The sequence below is a fragment of the Anabrus simplex genome, chromosome 1 (assembly GCF_040414725.1).
Source record: "Anabrus simplex isolate iqAnaSimp1 chromosome 1, ASM4041472v1, whole genome shotgun sequence".
Taxonomy (NCBI): domain Eukaryota; kingdom Metazoa; phylum Arthropoda; class Insecta; order Orthoptera; family Tettigoniidae; genus Anabrus; species Anabrus simplex.
Genome location: NC_090265.1, coordinates 1,050,032,989 through 1,050,054,211, shown reverse-complemented (window position 1 = coordinate 1,050,054,211; position 21,223 = coordinate 1,050,032,989). Strand labels below are relative to the sequence as shown.

The window sequence follows — 21,223 nt, the reverse complement described above, 5'->3', positions numbered from 1 at the left end:
CACTGGAAGCTCATTTAATGTGTTGATCCCAATGAAAACAGGTTTCACACTCTGGATCCAGATTGTCTTTATTGTCTCACATATGTTGTATTGTTCATATCCCAGTTTTGTAAAATGTACCAGTATGTCTTCTTCAGCAAGATTTTTTAATAATGTCTCATAGAAACATTTTAGCTGGGAATGTTTCTTAACAAAATTTTCACACATCATTGTGATCATCACGTCACTAGGGAGGTATTTAAAATTCGGTGCATGTTTACGTCAGTAATGGGATACCATTGGATGGAAAGTTTCAATGTGTCTGCAGACAACATCTCAATTTATTTTTGAATTTTGGAGGATGCCACCCTTTTATGTCTTCATTTGGAAGAATGGCTCCTTGTTTTGATTCATGAAGAACATTGAAAATTACTTTATCATTCATTTTACTGTAATATAATGTTATTAGATAAATGTTTTTGCAAACTTGCACCTGTCTTTTGCTGTTGTAGTAATTATAAACATCTGTAGAATTCCTCTTGGTGTTCCACTCCCTGTTCGCTTTTTGACGGACACTTTGCAGCAGGTGTGGAAAAGGAATTTATGTTGATCCATCAAGGATAGAGACCAATATTTTTCATGAATATATTTTCTTTGTGCCTTGCTAAAAAAAAATCTGAACACTTTCTCTTGAATGCCCATTACAACCTTCTTGGAGTGGATGCTTGTTAAATTCTTTTCTTTTATTCCCTCCATTCTGCACTTCTGTCTCTTCATTTCTTTTCACTATCTACAGTTGAAGAAGTCTCTTCTTCATTTCCTGAATCATCTCCTGCTCAGTATCTTCCATGACAGCATATTCTAGTTCTTTGTGTCCTTCTGTTGTTCACCTTCCTCTTCTAGTGTTTCATTAAAACAATTTCCACATGTGTCCGACTACCACATTTTCGCTTATCTTCATAAATATGATCAAAGTCATAATTGTCTTCTATACACACATCATTACTTATAAACTGTAACAGTGCATTATTCAAAATGTCATCATATTGTAACGAAATATTTTGGTTGAAAATGTCGGGTGATAAAATATGACTGTCTATATTGTCAATTTTTTTTTTTAGTTAGGTCCAAGGAATTGCCATAAAACTTATGTTTCTATTGCATCATACTTAAGCATCATCATCAGCCACCATGTGGAAGCATTTTAATTTGATGCCATCTGGCTGCCTGCTCGTCAATTTTGACATTCCGCTTTACACTAGGCCTACTAGATGGCAGAATAAACCGTATCTCTCTTGTATATGGCTGAGTTTTTTAATGAATTTTGTCAGGTGACCAATAAATGTGTCACCAGAGATCTTTTATAAGTCAACATCATATGACATGGAGTGTCGAACAGACATTTTTTCCGCCCTTCAAAAATCCAACTACCTCTGCTGGGTTTAAACTTGCTATCTTGGGATCTGGAGGCAAACACACTACCACTGTCCCACAGAAGGAACTACCGGTATCATAATGAATACTGCTTCACTGCCAATATCACTGATACACACTAATACACCCTTTTTAGATCTGAAAGTTCTGGTACCCAAGGTTCAATTATAGAAAAATGCTGGAGCATATTATTGAGTACTGGCTCAGTTTATCTCCTGTTTAGCACTAATTGAAGTTGGACTGGTTAGTGCCTGATTTTGTCCCTTATTGACCTCTATATGCTCGACCCAAGGAACTTCATATCTTTTCCTTCTAATCGACTGCTGTCACTGCTGGTCCTTCCGGTACTACAAATTAGAATGCATAGGCCAGTAGCATTTTGTTACTGTAATTATGTATTTCTATGTATCCGAATTGGGGCAAACGAAAGAAAGAGGAAGTTGGCTGGATGAATTCTGCACTAATCATAATTCTTTGCTAATACTTGGTTCAAACACCACAAACAATGACTGTATACACGGACAAGACCTGGAAATACTGAAAGGTATCAAATAGACTTCCTTATGATTATGCAGAGATTCAGAAACCAGATGATGGACTGCAAGACTTTCCCAGGACCAGACGTGGATTCTGATCACAACTTGTTGGTCATAAAATGTCATCTGAAAGTTGAAGAAATTGAAGAGAGGAAAGAATGCAAGGAGACGGGATCTAGACAAGTTGAAAGAAAGGAGTGTGAGGGATTGTTTTAAGGAACATTTTGCACAAGGAATAAATGGAAAGGCTGAAGGAAACACAATAGAAAAAGAATGGACAGTCGTGAAGAATGAGGTCAGTAGGGTTGCTGAGAAAGGTTAGGAAGAAAGGAAAGATCAACTAAGAATCAATGGATAACTCGGGAGATATTTTACCTGATTGTCAAATGATGTAAGTACAAGAATGCAAAAAAATTAGGGTGGCAGAAAAGAATATAAGCGATTAAATAATGAAGTGGATAGAAAGTGTAGAACAGCCAAGGAAGAATGGCTGAAAGAGAAGTTCAAGTGCTCATTTCAAATAATGATACAGGAATTAGAAAGTTGTTTTTGAAGACTTTTGTCTGGAGCATGACATTGTATGAAAGTGAAACATGGATGGGAGACTGCTGATAAAAATGAGGGCTATTGGACTATAGGAAAGAATGGTTGAATGGGTGGCTAAATTTCTAGAAAACAGAGTTCAGAGAATTAGAATAGGTTAAGCATTACCTGATTATGTAATGATTAAGAGGGGCTCTTGCAAGGCAGTATTATTGGACCTTTATATTTTCTTATGTATATCAATGGTATGAGTAAAGGACTGGAATCTCAGATAAGGCTTTTTGCTGATAATGTTATACTGTATAGAGCAGTAATAGAGCTTTCCACCTTTTTTCTTTACATATTTGTCAATAAGGGTTCTCACAATAAAAACATTATCTGGTGTTGTTCTCCCTCTTCTGAAACCACTTTGAAATTTCAACGGGATTGAATGTCTCTCTGCCCAGTTCCTTAGTCTATTTGCTAGTATACCCGTATATACTTTCCCCAATGTATCTAATAAAGTAATTCCCCTATAGTTTCCTGGATTTAATCTATTCCTTTTATTTTTGTATATAGGGCATATTATCCCCTCTTTTCATGCTTTTGGACATGCCGTTTCGCTCTCCCACTTCTTTCCAAAATTCATATGTAATACCCGAAAGAGCTCCTGATTTTCCCTTTTTGGCTCATTGTAACAGGTTCCTTATTTCGTGAGTCAAAATTGCCTCATCTAATTCAGGCAGAGTGACACTCAAAACCCCTGAAACAATAATCCCCTCGTGATGAGCTCTCCATTTGTCTTCTTTATTCAATAATTTCTCGAAATACTGGACCCATGTACTATGACTTATGTTGGTCCCCCCAGAACCCGACTTCTTCTTGGTTATTTGATTTATTTTATCCCATACTTTCCTACTGTCATTGTCCTTACACTTTTTATTTATGTCTGCAGCCATCTTTTGTTGCCATTCCGACTTCGTCTTTCTTAACAATTCTCTGTATTCTTCCCGTTTTTTACAAAATTCGTTTCTAGCTACTTGACCACCATCCACTCTGTATCTCCTAAGTACCTTCATAACTTGTGACTTTTTCTTTACACATTCTGTATTATACCATCCACATTTTATATGTGTTTTACTTAGATTTTGCCTCATACATTTTCCTGCCATTCCTATTAAATTTTCTATCCTGGTTAGGGCTTCTTCCACTCTATTCTCTTCTATCAATTTTACAATACCTATTTTCCAAATCTCAAAATTTTCTCCATTGAAGTACTCTCTGAATTCATTCCCTAATTCTTCTCTCCAATGATACCTAGGTATTTTCCTCTCCTTTACGCTATCGTAAACTATCTCTTGCGCTCTTATATCTTGAATCATTAATTTTATAGATACTGGCATACGATTTGCCTCTGCCCAATCCCTAATGCGTATCTCTTTGATAATTTGCAAACTATCCTTACAGCATACAACTAGGTCAATTGTACTGCCCCCATTTTCTACTATATAGGTTAGTTTTCCACTCTCATCGCCGAGCCACCATCCATTTAATATGTAAAGCTCCTCTACCGCGCATAATTCTAGTAGTTTTTCTCCATTTCTGTTACATTCTTTATCCTGGCTATTTCTATTAACTACTAATACCCCGTCCTCAAGTTGACTGTAAACTGGCTTCTTGTCCCCTATCCTCGTGTTAAGATCGCCCATAATAATAATGCTTGCCTGATCATGCGTACTTCTCATGCGTCTAATTTCTGTCGCTAAATTCTCAAAAAATTCATTCTGCGCAAATGGGGAGCTCAAAGGTGGAATATATATAAAAGCTATACATATTTCATTCCTCCAATTGATCCTATCTAATATTCTTATTCAGATTAATTCCTTGAACTCAGATTCTAAGAGCTGTATCCTATCTTTTAAGTTGTTTTTGATTACCACAGAAATTCCGCCCGATATCCTTCCTCTATTGGATCTCCTTGATCCATACTGACTCCATACGATACACCCTTCTATCTTTAAGTCTTTCTTGTAATCAGCCCAAGTTTCTACAAGCCCAAGGATGTCCATTTCTTCCAGTAGCTCTTTAAAGTCTTCATTACCTATTTTGTTCCATATTCCTTCAATATTAACACCTCATACCTTTAACTCTAGTTATTTTTTACTTCTGTGTTCTAAACTCCCTGACTTACTTCTAGTCATTCTAGATCTTTCCACTTCCATTATACTCCCCTCCAGAGAGCAAATAACGTCTTTCTCAGATAGTTCTTCTGTGATATTTAATCTACTACCTGAACCCATCCCCTTCTTCTGAAAAAAGTCTTTTAGACTCACTGACCTACACCTGGAAGTATCCTCAACTCCTCCACGTGGCGCTGGTTTTGACATCCGGCTTGCCTCATCGTTCCTCCCACTGTTATTTAACTCCACGGGGAAGATCTGACGTAGATCGTTGAATCACCTGTCCAGGGTTATCAACCCCAGCACCGCACGTATACTCGGGAATCCCTTGTGTCATCACTCCTTCACCATGCACTTCCGCTGATGACCCAAACTACTTACTTCGTTCTTTGAACATATTACCCAGATCACTGACCGTTTACGTTCTCGCCCAGGTATCTCCTATCACATGCAAGTGGTTTCTTCCTTGCCTGTCGTAAATGGAATTGTAGAACTCTTTGCTCTTGGAGGCTTTTTCTGTCCATAACCCTTTCTATCCAAACTCTGCTGCCCTTCAAGTTCTTCGCACTATTCAAAATTCAGCTTGCCATTAATAAGGCAACAAACTTAATTCTAACAGGTCTTCTTCCCCTATTCTTTCCCATCCTATACAAATTATCTATCTCCCTTTCAGTACAATCAATGCCGAATTTCTCTCTCATTAGCTTAAGGACTGAGTTCATCAATTCCATCTTAGATTCTCCTTCCGTTTCATCCAGTCCATAAATAATAATATTTCTTCTCTTCTCCTCCTCCGTTCTTCTGCTATCTCACCATTGAAATACCTGTACTTGTTCCTCTAGTGCCTTTATCCTCTGATTTATTATAGCTCGTTCTTCCTTGTTTTCTCTTATCTTCACCTTTATTCCTGTCAGATCCTTGGTTATGCTGTCCTTCATATCGTTGATTTGTTGGCACTGTGCTTCGAGCATTTCTTTGGTCTGATCAGCCTGAGAAGCATCGCGGACAACTTCCTTGACTTTCTCCATAACCTCCCATGTCAATGGGCCTGGGTTCGTTTTGATACCTCCGATGACTAATAAAGTAACCACTATAGCTTCCACCATCAACAGTTCTGACAGTCCTATTCCTTTATTAACTAATTTACACTCCGTCTTGATCCACTTTACCCGATTGTACCATCGCCCTATCACACTCTTATATTGCTGCACTGTTACGCCCATACTGCTTTTCCTGCACTTCTGGACCATTCCACGCATGTCTGCTCACTAACTCAGCTCAGCAAAGACTGTATAGAGTAGTAAATAAGTACAGGATTGTGAGCGACTACAAAAAGACCTCAACACTGTTGTGAGATGGACAGCACGGTGTTAATATAAGGTAAGGTCTTCTTTGGATTAATCACATTAACAAGGTTGTAAATAAAGATTACCGATCTCTTGTCCGAATCGTTGGCTGAATAGTCAGCGTACTGGCCTTCGGTTCAGAGGGTCCCGGGTTTGATTCCCGGCCGGGTCGGGGATTTTAAACTTAATTGGTTAACTCCAATGGCACGGGGGCTGGGTGTATGTGTTGTCTTCATCATCATTTCATCCTGATCACGACGCGCAGGTCGCCTACAGGAGTCAAATAGAAAGACCTGCACCTGGCGAGTCGAACCCATCCTGGGATATCCCGGCACTAAAAGCAATACGACATTTCATTTCACCGATCTCTTCATATCATTACAAGGGTATTTAGGGGCTGTAGTAAGGATGGAGTCCACCTCTGTGGTGTAGTGATTAGTGTGATTAGCTGCCACCCCCGGAGGCCTGGGTTCAACTCCTGGCTCTGTCACAAAATTTGAAAAGTGGTACGAAGGCTGGAACGGGGTCCACTCAGCCTCGGGAGGTCAACTGAGTAAAGGTGGGTTCTATTCCCACCTCAGCCATCCTAGAAGTGGTTTTCTGTGGTTTCCCACTTCTCCTCCAGGCAAATGCCGGGATGGTACCTAACTTAAGGCCACGGCCGCTTCCTTCCCTCTTCCTTGTCTATCCCTTCCAATCTTCCCATCCTCCCGCAAGGCCCCTGTTCAGCATAGCAGGTGAGGGCGCCTGGGCGAGGTACTGGTCATCCTCCCCATTTGTATCCCCTGACCCAGAGTCTGAAGCTCCAGGACACTGCCCTTGAGGTGGCAGATGTGGGATCCCTTGCCGAGTCCGAGGGAAAAACCGACCCTGGAGGATAAACAGATTAAGAAAGAAAGAAAGAAAGTAAGGATGGAAAGGAAAGGGCATATAAGTCTCTGGTAAGACCCCAATTAGGGTACAGTTCCAGAGTATGGGACCCACACAAGGTTTACTTGATATGCAAACTGTGAAAGGTTCAAAGGAAAGCAGCATGATTGGTCATGATAATTTCTGTCACATGAGTAGTGTTATGAAAATGTTGCATACTTTGGACTGGAAAGAATTGGGAGTAAGGAGATGAGCTGCTTGGCTCAGTGGTATGTTCTGAACTGTCAGTGGACAGATGGCGTGTAATGACATTAGTTGATGAATAAGCTTGAATAGAGGTTTTAAAGGTTGAAAAGAAGATAAAGATGAAGATGAAGATAAAATTGAAAGTCAAGAGAACAAATTAGGGCAAATACTCATTTATAAGAAGAGAAATTAAGGATTGGAACAATTTATCGAGGGAAATGGTTGATAAATTTCCTAGTTCTTTGCAATTGTTTAAGAAAAGACTAGGTAAACAACTGTTAAGAAATGTGCCATATGGGCAACTGCTCTAAATGTAGATCAATGATGACTGATTGTGAAAGAAAACGAATCAAATAACAGAAGAGCTAGTTTGTGAGTTCATAGCTATGATGTGATGTGTTTTGAAAAATATTGGATGTTATAGCCTCATAAGCTGAAAAATTGAAGTTCTCTTTACACCTGAATGCATGTTTGGAAGACTACTGGCAAAGGGAAGAGAAAATAATTTCCAAGAAGAAACTGATAAATTATTTGAGCTAGATACTGTAATCAACCAGATCAGTGTAAGCTCTCCAGGTGTACTCAAACAAGGTATGACTAGAAAATTTTGCTGTGATTATAAAATTAATATGTCACTTCTATAATATCATTGTGGATACTGGACATTAAAACTGATTCTTAATTTTTGATTGTGAAAAGTGCTAGATTTTTGTAAATATCACAAAATCAATTTCACCTCTTAGGAACTATTTTGTTAATCTTCCTTATTACATCAGAACTGTGTAATACACAATAAAAGAGTAGTAGAGTAGCTTTATGTTGCATTCACCTCTGTCAACAGGAAAACACAAGCCTTAACTGTAGCCTCCATTAGAGGCTGCAGGCTATGGGCAGAATGTAGAAGAAAGGATGATAATTTCTTCTGTAATTAAGAACAGATAAACACTGAACATCAAGACATGCAACTGAAGTGTATTAGCTTGGTTCATAGCTCATTCTTCTTCTGAGAAGAGTTCCATTATCTTCAGCTATACCTACTTATAAACATCCAACCTTATTTATTCAAATCCAAACTGCTCTTCAAAATTCAGGAATACTTCATTCTTGAGTTTGAGTGTATCATGTTTGCCAGAGCCTCATCTTCATCAATGCCAGGGGGGAGAGATGAACAAGTGGCATTGCTACTGGCTTCTCACAAAGGCAGCCAATGAGTGTAGGATTTATGAAATGGAAAGTCAAATTCCTGTGCCTCAGATTCCACATAAAACTGGAAATCCCATGGGTACAATCATAACATCAACAGTCATGTAAAGATAAAAGTTTCTCTTCAACTGTGCCCTCTTTATTTCCATTGTTCCTTTTGAGGTTAATCACACAACAATATCCAGATGTCTTATTTTGAGAGAGAGAATTACAATAAAAATGCTATGAGTTAATCCACATTTAATTTTATTGATGTAATTGTTTTAAAATATAATTTCGAAGTTCACCATAGTACGTTTTAATGTATTCTTTTACTATCTTTTTCATCAAGTTAAATATTTAGTCCAAGTTATTCCTTATATTAATCCACTGTTTCTCACATACTTCAATACAACCAGCAACAGAAATCATCTTCTTGTCTAATAAGTGAAGAACTGCAGCACTGATTCAACTTGCATTATTTTCTGATCTTCTTTCTCATCGACTCGGGATACCTTAAGCAGAGATCTGGTAACCACATGCTAAAAAAATGGGAAAATATAGATGCAAATATGAACTGACACCTTGAAAATGTGAATGTGCTCTTTGAAATAAAGTTCATTAAAATCAAAACACAACAACAAACTAACAAGGGAACGTCACCAGTTTTCCTAAAAGAAGAAATAAAACATGTAGATGGACATTAAAATATAGGGGTAGTGAGATCTAAGTCAAGAAAGAAAAGTGGGCCGAATATTTAGAAGGACAAGGAAGAGAATGGGAAGAAAACAGCAGCATACAACAGGGGATATACAAAGCACAGTGAAATGTCTGGGTATTTACTTTGATCTGAGATAGTTTGGCTTCAAGTTGTTAAGTGACTGTTCAGAGCCTGTGGCTGCAGTAGACTAAACTGATATATTTACACAAATGGCAGAAATTTAGGTGTTGTTCTTATTTGCCCCAATAATATGGCAAAGTACTCTGGAACTCGAATGTGAGAGAAAGAAGTATACTACATAAAATTTTTCTAGAAGAAATTTTTAGGATAACATAGTGATTTAGATATGCCTAAGACAAACCACTTGACTAATAACTGAACATAATTGAGAAGACAGTGAAACTCATGGAAAGAAAAACAAGAGGAGGAAATTTATCATAAGATCATCACAACGATCATAAAAACAGTCAAATATAAAAATTTAACTTCAGCGGTGGCCTCTGATAACAGAAATTTTAAGATGTGTGCAGCATAGATTTGTGAAAGTTAAGAAACACAAAATGTTTCAACAATATCTAGACCTAGCGTAGGCGGATAACGAACATTCTTGAACATTTAGCTATGATTTGAAAATTCAGGAAACTTAAGATAGCCATGTCTTTTTCTCAATTATTATTCCTCTGAATAAGAACTAGTAGCAAATTTAAAATGCATCTTAATGCACATTTCAAAGCCTGCAATAGCATTAAAATATTCCATGTGGTGCCAAAGAAACAAATTTAAGAGATGTGGATTTGGACAAGAGAGCACTTAGAACATGATTCACTAGTAATAAACATTACTGATAGTGACGCATCAGGTAGGTTGGTTTTAGATGCTGAATTTCCTTTTATTCCATTTTATAATGATTTCATCAAATTTCATCTATTTCAGGCACATTTGTGCATAATAATTCTGATAATTTCTGTCACTTATGTTCAAAGTTCACAAATTAACATTGGTTTTATAGTCAAACAAATTTTCCAGATGCATTCAATATTCATGATTCATTCTTATGTACACATCAGCTTAAATATGACCAATGCTCATTGGATGACCTCCATGGAAAGTATCAACATACCTTATATTTTCTGTAACAAAATTTATCTTTTTACCATTCAAATTTAAAACTGTTACCATGTTCTGACGACTACTTCCTGATTGAATACATTCCATGGAAATACTGAACTAATTCAGTCACTTGATATGTATATCTAATTAATGGAAAGAGACAATCAGGTGAATGCCAAGTCATATACAGAAAGATGGGAACATTGGAAGGAACACATAATAGGATAAACACAATGAAAGTTCAGTGTGGGGAAGAGGGAGAAATAGAAAGAGGACAGGACAAGGACAGTCTCCATGTCTTCGAATATATTACCTCTCTCCTCATTCCCTGGATTAGCTCGGGCTCCAAAGGTATAAGAAGAATTGGTCACAGTCGGTGCTTTACTATTCTTTCTGAAACTCAGTTTCCTTTTGAAAACAACCTTCTTCTTTCTTTCGTTTTTTTTTTTTTGTTTCTTTTTTTTTCCTTCCCCTCTGACTCACTAGGCCTATCACAGTCAATTTTCCTTCTGTTGGAGTGAGCATCCATAGCCTTTAATAGTCCCCTACTTTACCTACAAGGCAACAGGTGCATTTTATACCTACTGCCAGGTACTGACTAAGGATGATCATCTTAGAGTACACCTTTACAGCTGCTTCACTGAAGTAGTTCTTCTGCTTTGTCTACTGTTGGGATGGTAGTTCTCTTCTACCATCCAAACCATTGACCATCTTCTCCTGTAACGCTGTAAAGGGGTTCTTACAAGGTATTATAAGCTGGGCCTGCTAGCCCCAGACTTTTTAGAGAGGTTTTACTTCTCTATCACTCACCCTTTGTCCTGGTTTGTGACAAGCAGAGCCTGGCTACCTAAACATTGTACCCACATTGATGAGGAAGAATTTGAGGAGGATGCAGATGAACTACAAAATGGATACAGCCATGTTTGGATGAGGTGAATGTGGAGTTGTGAGAGCAGCAGGAGAGGTGGGGAAACAATGATTATATGGGGGATGAGAGTTGCATGGAAAGAGAAGAAGACACCAGAGAAAGGAAGTGTAAAAACAAATGGGGAGTCATCCTAATGTGACATTGTGCAAAGAGTTTTGAAAAGATTCTGGACAGACAGATTCAAATTAAAGTAGAAGCAGGTCTGAGAGAAGAACAGCATGGCTTCACACCAGAAAGGTCTGTAGTAGATCTTATCTTTGCAGTAAGACAACTATAAGAATGGCATTATGAATATGGAAAAGATCTACTGACAGTCTCCTTGGACATTGAAAATACATATAACAGCATACGCAGAAGCAAAATGTTCAAGGCCCTGAAAACAAAGGAGTTGAGAAACAATCTATATGGAGGGTGAAGGGGATGTATCAGGGGAGTGTGAGTTGTGTGAGAGTAGGAGGAGAGAGAACAGATTGGCTAAAAGAGGATAATGGTTTTAAATAACAGAGTGAACTCTCACCATTACTTTTCATTGTAGTAATAACCAAGAGTGTCAGAGAAAATTTAGGAAGAAAAGATGGAAGTAATGGTGTTTGCAAATGATTTCATGGTGTGGGGAAAATGGAAAAGAAAATTTGGAAGTATCTGAATGTTAGGGATGAAAGCGTACAAGAATACAGCATGAAATTTAACCCTCAAGTACACGCGCCAGATCTTAGGACGCAGACACACGCGTGGGGGTGCTTTCCACCCCACATATCATTGTATTGTAAAATATGAATTACTGTATTAATTGGATATTTTAAGATAAATTATGTACGAATGACTCTTTCTGCAGGGATCCAGCCAGAAGGTACAAGAGCGGGGAGAGCACAGGAAAGTTATTTGTACATTTCACTAGGAAATAGAATGACCTGGGGTGGATTCCACCCCATACGCGTGTGTTTGAGGGTTAATATGAAGAAGAGTGAGATGGTGCTCACAGTCAGGAAGAAGGATAGGCCAACAAATGTAGTAACAACTAGTTGGGAACAACCAAAAAACCTGGAAAGCTTCTAGTATCTAGGCAGCTTAATACACACAAATAAAGAAATTATAAGGAAATAAGTGAGCAAGGAAGACAAGCACAAACATTCCTCAAAAATGTTAGAAGCTTAATGTAGAGTAAAGATGTCCCACAAAACGGCAAAAGAGTGATATACCAATCTCAATACTAACATATGCTTCAGAAATTTGGGTAATGAGGGAACAGAGAGAAATTAGGAGTCAGTCTAGTGAGAAGAATAGGAGTAACAATAATGGATAAGAGATGAGAAGGTTACAGAACTAGTGCAAGTGAAACCATTGCAGGGTAGGACAGAGGAATCAAAGCTTACATGATATGGACATGTGAAGAGAATGGAGAAGAACAGGATACCCAGAAATACCATGAGATGGGAGTGGAAGGCAAAAGACAAAGAGGAAGACTGACAGGCAGATGGCTGAAAGCAGTGGAGGAGCAACTGAAGAAAACAGCAGGGGGAGTGGACCAAAGTGATGACAGAGAGATGGCATGAAGACAGAAGATAATGGAGTGGCTTATGTTCTAAACAGACCTGGCCAGTGATGGACGCTGTGCAAACACTGAGCTTTCTAATAATGGTATGTTGAAAAATGAACAATTTTGCAGCTTGAAGCAAAGTCCTTCTGAATAGTAGTTACCTTGTTTGTGTGTGAGAGAGATAGAGGCAGGGAGGGGGAGCGTGCATACTCGCATGTGTGTAAACCTTTGCTAAAAGTGTGTACTCATGTGATGGTAACAAAGAAGATTTATCATTCTTCACCATTTGACCCTGACCTACACTTCCCATTCAGATTAGGGATGAAATAATATTACTGCTGCTTCCACTTATTTTCTCCAAAAAACATTTATATAATCTTAATGGATATCTGGTGTTGTTCCCTTGCCATACATTAATAATGGAAATTTCACAAAATATCATAAAATATTGTATTAAAATGTAAGACATGTAAGACACTAATGGGTAGATTTGTTTGCTGATTTAAATTGTTGACTCATACACTCACAGTTACATGTAAGACATGCAAAAATAAAAAAAGAGGCAAAAAGTGAAAATTGCAATATATTGAAGACATGTTTTGCTACATTTTACTTTTCACCTATTAAATTTGTTTTCAGGAAAACAATCAAAATTTCACCCAGATATGATAGCTCATAAAATGTATCTTGAATGACTAGTAGCAAATAAATCACCCTCACATTGAATGGAATATGAGGTTTATTAGTTGATTCTATAAAATTGAAGTTTCTGTGTTATACTGGTGGATATGGATAATGCTATTCCCTCTTTCCCTATTGAAACTTTATTAAACCATCACCAGCTGATAGATGATGGAAGGCTTCACAGCACATCCATTATCAGTTTGAATGGCAGAACATTTCAACATTTAAACAATATGAAAGAATTAAATACCTCAGTGTAACATATGCAAATGAAATTGTTCTGGATAAAAACAAAATAAACAGGTAACCTTTAGAAAAAGATATCAATTATTTAGCAGTCTCTGATCTCCTAAAACTGGACCAGAAAATAAATATTATTAACCAATATATTTGTCCCAGCACTATCTGTCTCTTGCAAAGTACTCCACTCCTTTCTTGAGGATATTGAAAAACTTCTCTGAACAACAGTAAAACAAATAATTGTTTTTTCCCTATGATTGTCCAAGTCACATGATTGATTTCTCTAGAAATGTTCATGGTTTTGGTAAAAGCAGACTAGGAAAAACATATTCAGCACTTCAATATTGACAAAATATTATTCAGAGTAGACAAACATCTACAAGCTTGTCGAGGCCTAAATGAAGAACTCATGGAAGTCTTAACTCATTTGATTTTGGAATACAGTGCAGAGAATTTTTAAAAATCAGAAAGAAAAGAAATGATGTTAGAAATTGGTCTTTCAAGCCTGTCATCAACTTCCTCTTAAGGGCAAAGATGTCAAAGTTTATAAGGAGAACCCTGAAACGAACTTACGGATAAACAACAAGAAAATCTATCAACATCAGAATGAATGAATATAATCAAGATGTCATGTAATGTTGTAGCCATCAGTTCAGTCCTAGGAAGGACCCAGAACATGACAGCATGCAGACATCAGGGTTGTTCTGAGCCAAAGACTCTGGGACATGTACTCGGATTTTTTTCTAAGGGGAAATTACTCTGGAATTCTCAACACAACAAAATATGTTCTTCTACTGCAATGCCTCTATGCAAAGAAAAGTGGGGGGTGTATGAGGAGGTAGATCATACCTCAGAGAACGGAAGTAAGAGAAGAGCAGACATTATAGCAATTGATAGCAGGAATGAAAAAGAAGTAATTCTAGATCCCACAATAAGAATTTAGGAGAACATTCCACAAGTTGCCAAAGTCACTGTAGAAAACGTGACCATTTACAGCCCATGTATACTTCAATTAGGCTTAAGTAAGAGATATAACCTACCTGTTCATGCATGGGAGGTGAAAGATCTCCTTTTGGGACTCGGGATACATGATTTAAAATTTACAAACATGTTCTTAAAATCATTAGGTATATGTAGTCAGACAGTACAACATCTTTGCATCAATATCTTGAAAGTTTCCTGTATAAATCTATATAACCATATACATAACCACTATTTGTAGCCATCAGTTTAGTTCCAGGAAAGACCCAAGACATGAAAACATGCAGACATCAGGGTTGTTCTGAACCAAAGACTCTGGGACATGTTCTCAGATTTTTCTCTAAGTGGGGTTAATTCAATAGATGTACAGTATATAACTTCTTGTATTGAAGGCAAATGGATATAATTTAATGTGTCACTTTTTATATATCGGTACTATATTATAGAAGGGCATACAAATATGATACAGCCCATCCTGCAAAAATAAAAATTCAGGCCTCCTCAAATAAAATGTAAAACCTAGGAATAAATAGGTATTAATGTAATTACAGCAGGTAGAAACCAAACCTTATGGCACAACAACCCCAAAGGGCGAAGGTCTATCAAGCGACCGCTGCTCAACCAGAAAGCCTGCAGATTACGAGGTGTCGTGTGGTCAGCATGATGAATCCTCATGGTGCCATTCTTGACTTTCTAGATCGGGGCCACCATCTCATCATCAGATGGCTCCTCAATTGTAGTTATGTAGGTGGAGTGGACCTTGAACCAGCCTTCAGATCAAGGTAAAAATCCTTGATCTGGCTGGGAATCAAACCCGGGGCCTCTGGGTAAGAGGCAGGTATGCTATCCCAACACCACGTGGCACGGCAGGTAGAAGTAATGCAATTTATTGTCAAGTTATATAAATAAAGGGAACATTCATTATTGTAAGATTATTAAAACGTAAGTAACATATTTTATTTAACCGTCTCCATGGTGAAACAGCTAAGCTGCTGAACTGCCAACCATCAGGACCTGGGTTCAATTTTCAGCTCCACCATGAATTTTAGACTGACTGGAGAATTGGGAAAGGGGTCGTACTTGCCTCATGTTATCAAGCGGTGAATATAAGGAGCAGAGAAAAGAAACTGGCCATCCTATCTCAAGGAACTCCTGGCTGAATATGCCTGACTGAGCGCTGAACTGAGCACTCAACAAAGAAACAGATTTTATTTAAAAATTAAACATATTAAATATGTTAAATGACAATTATGCATACTCTGTCAGATGCAGCCTCGTCTTTCCCCAACCATCAAGTGTAATCTGTATTGATGCATGTTTCATGCTAGAATTGGCCAGTTCAGTGATAAGAAGTACAAGAACAAACAGCATTGAGTGCTAGTGGAATGTAAGCAGGAGAATATGTATACTCAGAAATGAGTAGCAGACAGTGAAGTATGTTATGGTTGTTGAAATTCAGTAATAATAAGCACATTCTTCTATCTGCTAAGCTCACCAGGCAAAAAGTTAGTCACCCCTGGAGAAATCATTACAAGCATCATTCAATACCGTGTAACTCGCCTCTGGACTTGATAATCACCTGGATTCGGTTAGGAAGTGAGTCAACAAGGTTGTGTAGGTACGTTGCCTCCAGTTTAAGCCACTTGTTGAGGATTTGATCGCGCAATTCCACCAAATTGCGGGCATGCTGATGTCGGCATTTTACTCGCTGTTCCAACATGACCCACAGATTTTCAATGGGGTTCAATTCCGGTGATTTTGAAGGCTAATCGATATGTAATAGGGTGGAGGAGAGTTCATAAAACCACCAAATATGTGTCCAGCCCGATGAACTTTGCTGTTCGCAAATGTAAAGACAGGAACTTTCCACCTAATCAATACATTTATTCTATTATAAAGTACTTGAAACGTGCTAATATGTCAGTACCAGTTTTGACCCTTTTAGTGGGTCATCTTCAGCTGAAGAACCTATCGTCTTAATAATAACTTATAATGCTAAAACACAGCTTGTCCTAATTATGAATGACTCATGCTAACTTAAGGTGATGTATTGTGGTGATAAAATATGATTGTAAAATGGTTTTTAAAAGTCTGCAAAGTTCACAAGTTTATTTTGATGCTGATCTTGATGTTCACTCATTTAAATCAGTGTTGTGTTGTTGACACTCATTTAAAAATATTTCAATGTTGAGCTGGTAAAATATTACAGTACTATGTTAATTACAAATGATTAATGTTAAAATAATGATATGTTGTGATAATAAAACATGCTTGAAGGAGTAACTTTGACAGTCTAGAAAGAAGAAGAATTCTATATCAATATGGATCAGTTCGCTAATCCAAATTTTAATCTGAACCTGATCACAGGAAAAGCAAACATCCTTTTTAATGCCAAGGGAGTCAACAAACAAAAGCGAAAACACACAAATGAAACCTCCAATAGATATGCTCTGCCCTACCCCAACTCCTCCCCAAATCATCTCCTTGGCCCCACTACTTCCCCCCTCCAGTGCCGCAATAGCTAGTCCTCGGTGCACACAAAGCAGTGCATGGCATGCTCCCGACTAGCGCACAAGGACAGGCTAAGCTAGCAGTAAGTACCGGTAAAACACACACTGATATTTAAAACACGCTCCATAGACATTCTCTATTAGTAAAATTCTTTTCTCTTTTTCCACCAGATCCTTTGACACAATACAACGAAGGTGAGTATGAAGAGGGGAACATTTGCACATAAGTTAACAGAACTTCAAAGCCCAACAAATTGACTCTAAGATGAGCTTATGAAGACGTTATACAAGCTCATCAACATACATCATCATACAATAATAAATCTCCTACTGACGCAGAATTTATAAATACAGCACTACGTAACTTAGCAATAAGGGATTTAAAATAGGTGTATAACATTGAAACAATGGATTGAATGAGTGAGAATATGTAAAAACATCAAAAACAGTGTTTTAACGGACTGGTGAACTTTCTAGACTGTCAAAGTTACTCCTTCAAGCATGTTTTATTATCACAACATATCATTATTTTAACATTAATCATTAGCAATTAACATAGTAATATTTTACCAGCTCAACATTGAAACATTTTCAAATGAGTGTCAACAACACAACACTGGTTTAAATGAGTGAACATCAAGATCAGCATCAAAATGAACTTGTGAACTTTGCAGACTTTTAAAAACCATTTTCCAATCATATTTTATTACCACAATCCATCACCTTACGTTAGCATGAGTCATAATTAGGACAAGCTGTGTTTTAGCATTATAAGTTATTATGAAGATGATAGGTTCTCCAGCTGAAGATGATCCACTAAAAGGGTTGAAACCGGTACTGACAAATTAGCATGTTTTAAGTAGTTTATAATAGAATAAATGTATTGATTAGGTGGAAAGTTCCTGTCTTTGTATTTGTGAATACTTTAACCATCAATACAGACAATAAAATTAATAGATTATAATAAGAACTTTGCTGTTGTCATCTTGAAAAATTGGGCTATCAATAATGTAATCATCATGCAGAAGTTGACTGAAAGGCAACACCAAATCTTCCAGAATGTTTAAATAAACATGCTGGTTCACGTTAGTGGTCACCTCAGTGAGCGGGCCCAATCCATGATACAAGAAACACCCCCAAAACACCACAGACGCACCGCTTGAACCTGATCTTGCACACATCCTGGATGAATTGCTTCATTTGGCCTTTGGTGCTCTTGATGACAAGCATCATTGGAATATAGGCAAAAATGTCATTTGTGAGACCACATTACTTTCCACCAGTCAGCTACTGTCCAAGTTCAATGATTTCTAGCCCATTAAGACACACATCTTTATGTGCCTATGTGAGAAATGGCCTCTTGCGAGGAGACCGACTCCAAATGTTCATTGCATGTTACATTTAAAAATAAGTGCGTGTATGCATAAACCTATCCTTTCTTATGATTTACACCTATGCACATAGTGACTATTTGCAAGCTATTCCTCATATTTAGCCATTCCTGGCCATTTTCGCAATCAGTTTTTAGCTACTTTTTTTCATTAAGCATTGGCAGCACTGTTTGTATATTGACACAACCATCATAACCCTGACCATGGCGTTTAATTAATAAGATGACAAAGATGTTGATTCCCATAGGGAACTTGAAATATTTGTTCTGAATGAGTAAGTTTATAATACCAGTATAGTTGGTCTGTTATTGGATATTATCAATTTTCCAGCTAACTCATTCCTGGTTGCCAGCGTTTCGCCCCAGTGTGCTAAGCTGGGCTCATCAGATGGTAAATAGCACACCTACCAAGACGCATGGCTAGTGCATACCGTGGAGGCCACTGCATAGGCTACTTGGAGCCACCAGCAGTACCAATGCACTAAGAGAGCACTCATTTCTACATCTGCTTCGGCATTGTTGCAGCTAATGTCCCAAAACTCTACACACACATTCTCAATACTGATGTGAATCTTCACTCCCCAGTTTGACATGCACAAGTTGATTACAGTGCCACCAGTGGCCTTCAAACTCGTCACCAGAGATCCCGAGCAACCTTCTGTACACGATACATAGTTTGGCTATCAAAGACATGTACTCCCAACATTCCTATTGTAGATACCATAAAAATAGTAAGAATTTAATGAAACACAGCAAATTAAGTAAGGTGGAAATTGAAGAATTTTTAACATTACTAGAATTTACCTTAGAAAATAACTATTTCATTTGTGACAAAGAAATTTAGAAACAATCTAGAGGCCTAGCAATGGGTTTGCTGCCTTCAAGTATTTAAATGAACGTATTCATGGATTACATGGATTATAATAAAATAGTGGATAAAGTAGATGGACTGATTATATGGTTAAGGTACATCAATGATATATATGTTATTATCGATGAACAAAAGGAAAAACCTGATGGATTATTAGAGTATACTTTGAATAAACAAGTGCATTTTATGATAGAATATGAGAATGATGGAACTTCTGAGTTATTTGGATTTAACAATTACTAGAAATTTTGGTCATTTTGATTTTCAAAGTTTCAGAAAGGAAACAGATACTATTATCAGAAATGACTCCAATCGTCCAGGTCAACATACAAAAGGCAACATTTTACAGCTTAATTAATAGAGAGAAAATAATAATCCACCAAATTGCTCATAACAATGGACACTCCACAAAATTTAACAATATAATGATAAATAAAGTGAAAAGTGAAACAAAAACAACTTTCGTTAAAGTTCGAAAGGAAAAAAAGAAATTTGCAGTGCTAACTTTTTGAAATAAGCAACCTTACCAACTGGCTGAAATTTTCAGAAAAAGGAACATCAGTATTGCACACAAAACTGATAATACACTACAGTCCTGTTAATCCAAACTCAGTTAATCCGAAAGTCCGGTTAATCCGAACTGAAATATTCATTTTTTTAAATCTCCTTATTGAAATGAAAGAACATATTATAGAATGAAGATTTACTTGCATTTTATTAGTCATATTTTACTAGAATAACTTAATGTAAACATAATTACACATCATAAACCATCAATCACTGGTCATTTATCTTTACAAAGTCTGTGAGTTTCTTTTGCCGTAGTGATTAGAACCTACTCGAAGATGCAGTGTTAAACCAGCGTCTCATAAACATCACCTCAGTGGGGAGTGGGCATAGCAGTGGAATGTTGCTCGACGTAACGTACGGCAAGTTCTAAGGCGGCCACGGGATCTGAATGTGACACTAGTTGTTCATTGTGGTCTTCTTCGTCATCACTCTGTTTATTAATGTAACTGCTAAGGAATGGACATTTCAAATTACAGTATGTACTGTACTGTATTGTAGAAACTATTTTCCTCAGACAGTTGAGGCGCTAGCAGGTTCGATCCTGGCTCAGTCCGATGGTATTTGAAGGTGCTCAAATATGCCAGCCTCGTGTAAGCAGATCTGCTGGCACGTAAAAGAACTCCTGCGGGAGAAAATCCCGGCACCTAGGCATCTCCGGAAACCGTAAAAGTATTTATTGGGACGTAAAAACAATAACATTATTATTCGAAAATATTTCCGGTTAATCCGAAAATTTTGTAATCCGAACAGACTCCGGTCCCTATTAGTTTGGATTAATGAGACTACAGTAATACTAATGAGATAATTTTCAATTCCGATAAAACTGAGAATAAATGTAGATTTAAATCAGGAATTTACAAATTGACATGTCAAACATGTAGGCAGCGATATACTGCATAGGGCAGTCTGGGAGAAGTTTGGCTATAAGGTACAAAGAACATGTTAATGCAGACAAACTTCAAAGATATTCGGCAGTGGGAGAGTATATGACTGAAAATAATAAATTTACAGACATTTCTAATGACATGAAATTAATACATTCAGCCAAAAAGGGAAAATACGTGTATGTTTTAGAAAGTTTAGAAATTTACCTGGCTCAAAAAAAATCAATTTGAATCAAGTTTATATGAAAGAAGTACAGATGAGAACCTGTTGTATAAACTAGCACTTAATTATTTAAGGAAGAAGAGAAAAAAAGAAAAAGATACAACTTGAACATCTTAAATTTATTTAGGTATTCTCATTCAACATCATCAAAATTTTAAATTGTATTTAATAATAATTTTCATATTTTAATAATGTTTGTTTATTCATTGAAATGTGAATTTTGAATTCAATGTGAGTGAATTATGAAGGATGAATGATGAATACTACTTTAAATTTTGG

At 37.2% G+C, this 21,223-nt stretch overlaps 1 protein-coding gene across 3 annotated transcripts in view; it reads right to left on the bottom strand.

Annotated features, from left to right (window-relative positions):
• LOC136875962 (uncharacterized) overlaps positions 1 to 21,223 on the bottom strand; it is a 186,562-nt gene that overhangs the window by 36,729 nt on the left and 128,610 nt on the right. For 2 of the 3 annotated variants that reach the window (XM_067149580.2, XM_067149587.2), the window contains exon 4: positions 8,510 to 8,837. The exons of the other annotated variant lie outside the window; for it this stretch is intronic. In XM_067149580.2, coding sequence (XP_067005681.1) covers positions 8,736 to 8,837 — 102 coding nt within the window. In that variant the 3' untranslated portion in view covers positions 8,510 to 8,735. Of the gene's footprint in view, positions 1 to 8,509; positions 8,838 to 21,223 lie in introns of those variants that run through there. 3 annotated transcript variants of the gene reach the window in all.